Source organism: Pagrus pagrus, assembly GCF_965226575.1.
Source record: "Pagrus pagrus genome assembly, chromosome: 7".
Taxonomy (NCBI): domain Eukaryota; kingdom Metazoa; phylum Chordata; class Actinopteri; order Spariformes; family Sparidae; genus Pagrus; species Pagrus pagrus.
Window position 1 is genome coordinate 15,435,928 of NC_140191.1, and position 6,000 is coordinate 15,441,927.

Consider the following 6,000-nt stretch of genomic DNA (forward strand, 5'->3'; position numbering starts at 1 on the left):
GAATATGTATATATTTTAACTAATAGGATTTATTTTTATTATTTTAAACCTTTGTTTTTGCATCTTACACAGGAAAGTGACTGTCTGAGTTTAAAAAATAAAAAGATCTGAATTTCATTTCAACTTTATGCACAGAGTTGGTTTATTACCCCAGACATAAAATCTCAGATAAATGCAGATAAACAATATTATGGTAAATGAAACAGTAAATCATCATTTCAATCATCACACAGCAAACTGGTGGTGACGACAACATATAGACCTAACCCATGATCAGGTCACCAAGTAGATCATCTGCTGTTATCTTCTTTTCAGAACAGTAATGTTTGCCTTCTTGACTTGCTAATAAAGGAACTGTTTGTAAAGTTATGCATATGACATATTCCATATGTTTGAATATAGGGGCAGCACAGAAAAAGAAGAACTGTGTACTTACAAACAATCTATTTTTGATATGCAATGCCTTGCAATAATGCAAATATGTAGCTTTGGATTCATTGCAACTCTGTCTCACTACAGTCCATTTAAACATGTAATTAAAAATTAAAGATATACATTCTGTTGTTAACTGACTATGCTTACAAACAAATTAGGTTGCAATCAGAAACTAATTAAATGCCGCTCTGTAAAAACGAAGATGTAATGAATGAATTCAAATACAAGGTTTGTTATTTTTAACAGCTTGAATAAACCAAAGTGATTATTTAAAATGTGATAGAGCCTGATCTCTGCAGGCAAACTGTTGTAAAAGCTCAGGGCACTGATAGAAAGGAAATGACATTCTGATTTTAGTCAGACTTCAGGATAATCAAAGGCCACAGGCTGTCATTCAACTCATAGGGAATTAAATTGCCTGTGATATATATGTGAGATCCTCATGAACTAATCTTTCTGTACTGCCTCATAGATTCTGGTAAACAGCCAGTTCACTGCGGGCATCTTCAGGGAGACCTTTCTTGGTTTAAGAGGAGTCCAGACAGATGTCCTCTATCCCTCCCTCAACACGAGCACCTTTGACCAGCCGTCCACTGAGGCACAAGGCCTGGAGGGGCTGCTCCCTGAGGGAACCTCCTGCCTGTTTCTCTCTCTGAACCGATACGAGAGGAAGAAGAACCTGGGGCTGGCACTGGAGGCTTTTGCGGTCCTGAGAACCAGCCTTCCTCCTGACCAGAGAACAGGCATTCACCTGGTGGTGGCGGGGGGCTACGATGACCGAGTTACTGAGAACGTTCAACATTACACCGAACTGAAAGAGCTGGCAGCGCAGCTCCATGTGGACAACTGTGTCACCTTCCTGCGCTCCCCGTCTGATTCGCTGAAGGTGGCGCTGCTGCGAGGCAGCGCAGCCGTGCTTTACACCCCGAGCAGAGAGCATTTTGGGATAGTTCCCGTAGAGGCCATGTATTGCTGCTGCCCCGTTATCGCGGTTAACTCTGGGGGGCCCCTGGAGAGCGTGGCAGATGGGGAGACGGGCTTCCTGTGCGAGCCCACGGCGGAGGCCTTCTCTAAGGCCATGGAGAGGCTGGTGAGGGAGCCACAGCTCCGCAGGGACATGGGACAAGCTGGGAGGAGGAGGGTACGAGATAAATTCTCTCTTCAGGCCTTCTCAGACCAGCTGTATGGGTACATCGTCAGGCTGAGCCAGTGATGAGAAAGCTGGAGGAGAGGCAGGAGACAGGGTAACGGCAGGAAAATGATCCCCTACTGAACTTGGAATTGTCTGTGTACGTCTAGAGTGTGCAGAGAGTTGGAATGGATGTATCCTTACAGAGAGCGTATGTGTACATGTGCGGGGAGGTGGGTGGGGAGGGGGGTATTATGAGGACTTAGAGGACAATCAATCAGCATTCCCCAGGAGGGGTTGCTGAGAGGGAAAAAAGGACGGAATCTCTACACCAATTAAGAAAAGAGTAACGAGTTTACCTCGCCTATCTCTGGAAAAATACCACCCCTGCAAGTGTGTACGAGTGTGTGTGTGTGTAATGTTGTATGTTTAGCCATCAAGAGTCTAGCAAATGAGCGTACCAAAAGGATTGATTGTTAGAGTGAAATGTTTTGCACTGTGCATTTTTTTTTCTTCCTGCTTTTCTACAGTACTCTTTGTCTTTGTGTGTTTGGGGGATAAAGAAGAAGAAGAATGTAGTTACCACCACGCGCCATCAGGCAGTGAACAGTCCCAGATCGATAAACAGGATGCTTTCCGCTACTTCCTGTCCACCCCGAGCTTTGTTCCCCTCCTCGCATTCAGAAGATGCTGCTGGCTTGTCCATGACTCTAGCTGCTGCGCGGAGGTTATTAGCAGATGATAGAGAGTGTTTGGCTTTATTAGATGTCTGGCTGATGGCCAGTGTGTCTTTGTCTGGGTCATTATCAATGGGGAGAATAGCAGAAGGTCATTGTGTCTGCTCGCTGCCCTCCTCAGCCCTCCTACTATATAGAAATGCTCTTATTGACATTCTTGAAGTCTTAATAAACAAGAGGACACATAGTTTCCTGACTCTTATGGGGTTTGCTTTGTTGGTAAGTTTTTTTGGCCTTTAATAGAGTTTGCTAAGGATTTTGTGGGTGAGCATGGAGGCAAAGAATGTTGTGCCATCCTTTTTTTTCTTTTCATCGAACAGATTTGATTGTTAAATGAAACATTCTCAGGCAAAGTAGCAGCAGATTAGTTTTATTTTTGCTCATTAACAAACAGGCTACACAGATGAAGCTTCTGTCTCCGTCCGTTGCTGCATTATCATTTGCAGTGTTTGAGTTGTATCCTTCTGCATGTCATTTTTTTTCTGGAAGGGAATCTGAAAAAGAGTTAAAAAAAAACATTTACAGGCTGATCAGCTGTAGATTAATTATCGGTGTTGATGAGCCTACCTGGTTGGACACAGCCTCGCCGTATCGAACAAACGTGGCAAAATGCTCGCTGTTGAAGTTCATCAGGTCGTATTTGAACTCCTGGTGCAGAAAAGTTTCCCAGCGGCTCCTCATCGTCTCCTGGGAAGATGGAACCAGATTGTGCTTGTTGTTGTTTACCCTGATGGAAGTTCCCGGAGCCACTTTGATGTCAGTAATACGCTGAGCGCAGATTCTGGTCTTCCTCAGAATACTGCCGGCTTTTTTCTTTGGAACCATTTGTTGAATTAGGCTGCGACAGGCTTTCTGCGTCAGGTTCTCATCTTTGAATCATGGGAAAAATACAGTAAGGGGAGAGAGGTTAAAAGAAAAATAGGCTTTTAGTCAAATAAATCTGTTACACCTCGGTTTTTTTTAAGAAAGCTCTACAACCCCGATTCCAAAGAAGTTGGGATACTGTGTGAAACAAAAAATAAACAGAATGAAACTCAATTGAAAACAGTACAAAAACAATATATTATTATAGGTTGGCTGATATTATTGGCCGATATGGGCCCATCATAGTTATTGGTATCAGTGTATATGTTGTCAGTGTGGTCTGATATAAAAGCATAGTCGGTAAATCACCAAAAATAAGCACAAATTTCAAAATGACCAGCTTCCTGTTGGGTTTAGATCATGTCACCAAGAGACTTTTTTTTTTATACAGGTATAGGGGTCATACACATGAGTACAGACTTTCAAAAATGTATGTGAAAGTAGCCCCAGGGGATGTATTCTAGGGGGTGCTAGTGAGCCATTTTACCACACCAATGGCCAAAACCCATAAAATAGATACATTTTCACCACGTGTGAATTATGTGCAAAGTTTCATGAGTTTCTGAACACGTTAACGCCCTCAAAAATGCACTTCTTTTGGAGGAGAAATAATAATTCCTTGCATTCCAATAGGGGCTTCACACCAATAGGTGTTAAAAAGAGGCTTGGGGCAATTTATAATTATTAAATCCTCTGTGAAGTTTATTGTTTTAGTGCACTGACACCATTTTGGATAATAAAGTTTATTGTTAAACTATAAAATATCCTGCCTCTGTCATGTACACATCTTTGTCTTTGTCAGTGTTTGATAACCACGTTTGAGGAATCTTTTCAGAAAGTGTGTGTTAACGTATAGGCATAGCTGATGCATTGATATCATTTCTTTGACTCCCCAGTCAAGGTGTTGGCATCAACCCAATATATATATATAAAACATATGTGTGTGTTACAATAATCAACTCAATTGATTTTGCAGCAACACATTGCAAACAACAGAAGAAAGGGACTGGGAATCTTTATACAGCTTTCCTACTTTTTTTGTAGCTATGCATTAAAAAAAAAAACCCCACATGTCAGTTTCTTACCTCCCACTCCAAAATGGATGACATGGCCCTCTCCAACATACACAGCCCAAAGAGACACACCTGCCCATGGATGCACAAACTCAATCAAGTCTCCAACTTCTGCAGTGGACACAGTCTGATCAATCTAAAGAAAAAAAGAGTAAAGTCAGAGCAGCACACAGTATTGTATCTTTTCTTTCCACTTGATTTCCTGACTGAATTCAAATGAGAAGAAATTGATATTTATGATGGAAGTCTGGGAAATTAGAGGAGGATTGACATAAAATCAAATAATTTGATTGGTTTTTGGAGAGCAGAGGGACGAGAATGAGTGAGACAATATTCAGCAAACAAAACTGAGCTGCAGCATCAGTGATGATCTAACTAGACTCAACATGAAATAAAAATACATTTTTACTAAATGGCACAAAAACCTTCACTGTGGAAAATGTGCCTGTTTAGCCCACCTCTTAAAGTGGAAAACAACATAAGCATGCTCATACCTTGACTATTTACTGCTTAATCAAGATAAAAACATATGGATATATTAAATAATGCTCACCCCTCGGATTGTCATTTGGGAAAAAATGCCATTCCAGTTTCCCCAAAGGTCCATTGTTGGTGTGAGCTGAGGTCAAAAGACGGACTGAAGCGCACTCTCCAGTTATTAGGTGGCTGTGACCAGGTTGTGTAACAGTTGAAAGGTCTTTATTAGTTGCCTCTTCATTGTTTCAAGATAATAGCCAACCTAATATGTTACCTATTCATCTAATACGAACTCTGTTATCACATCAGGTCGAGTCGGACATTGTGAGACATTTTTCCAAAATAAATTATTCTGATATTTGTCTCAGTTTGTTTAAAATGTGTGTCTTACCTGCATTGAGTTTTCAATTCCCACGTCTCATTATTGATTCAGATATTTCTTCTTCAGAGTCAATTTCAGAAGCTGAATGCAAAGAAACCAACAGTGATACTTCTTGTTTTTCAGAACTGAAAATTATTTGTCCCTATAGGTCCAATTAGTTCAGGTGGCCCTGGTTTAATATGAAGTGAGGTTAGGTCGAGCATTTCTGATTTATCACAGCGATAGACTTCAGTCAATTTATGTTCGTGATCCTGATATTTTGATATGTGCGAATAGATTTAAAACATATACATATTTTTTAATTTAACGTTCAGGATCTATATAGGCTCAGAGATCCCTGTTTGAGCCTACATTTATATATAAATATTTAAAACTGTGGTATTTGCTGTAGGTTGTTTGATCTGTCGCTGTTGTTTAAACAAACACAAAACGTGATTTTCATATGTAACTTTTGTTATAAAAAAGCAATTATTAATTACATAGCCTTTTATGGGCAAAATTTTAGTTAAACTGAATGATCACAGAATGCGTAATAATGAGAGTAAACCGAGGGATGATACACGAGTCAGAAGACAAAAAAACATACAAACCAAAACATCCATGGACATTTTCAGTAAGAATGCACAATTGTAGAGCAAGAATCAAAAAGCAGCAGTGTGTGTGTGTGTGTGTGTGTGTGTGTGTGTGTGTGTGTGTGTGTGTGTGTGTTACGTTACTGCAGTGTTCCCACATGCGGAGGTATTAAGAGTAGATGATGAGGAGGGCGTCGCTGCAGTGATTTAGGGGCCCCGCGAGGCGAGATGATAAAAAGGCCCCGTGGAGCCCGTAAGGGAGGGAGCGATGCCCAAACACAACCACACAGCAGCAGTAAACACTCATCAGACTCCATTCACTATAAATGTG

General features: G+C 40.9%; 2 protein-coding genes across 6 annotated transcripts in view; one reads left to right on the forward strand and one right to left on the reverse strand.

The window, feature by feature from the left end:
- The window catches only part of alg2 (ALG2 alpha-1,3/1,6-mannosyltransferase), a 76,254-nt gene extending 73,433 nt beyond the window's left edge, over positions 1-2,821 (forward strand). For all 5 annotated transcript variants that reach the window (XM_084358255.1, XM_084358256.1, XM_084358254.1 and 2 more), the window contains one exon: positions 908-2,821. In XM_084358255.1, the coding sequence (XP_084214381.1) occupies positions 908-1,648 (741 nt within the window). In that variant the 3' untranslated portion in view covers positions 1,649-2,821. The remainder of the gene's footprint in view (positions 1-907) is intronic.
- On the reverse strand, positions 2,697-5,123 carry LOC311260443 (phospholipase A and acyltransferase 2-like; the record flags this gene model as incomplete). Its single annotated transcript, XM_084358258.1, has 4 exons — positions 4,792-5,123; positions 4,251-4,374; positions 2,869-3,170; positions 2,697-2,795 (listed from the first exon to the last, which is right to left on the reverse strand). Exons 1-4 carry the CDS (start codon positions 4,843-4,845, stop codon positions 2,697-2,699), a joined length of 579 nt encoding a protein of 192 aa, XP_084214384.1. The 5' UTR covers positions 4,846-5,123.
- Positions 5,124-6,000: the final 877 nt, after the last annotated feature.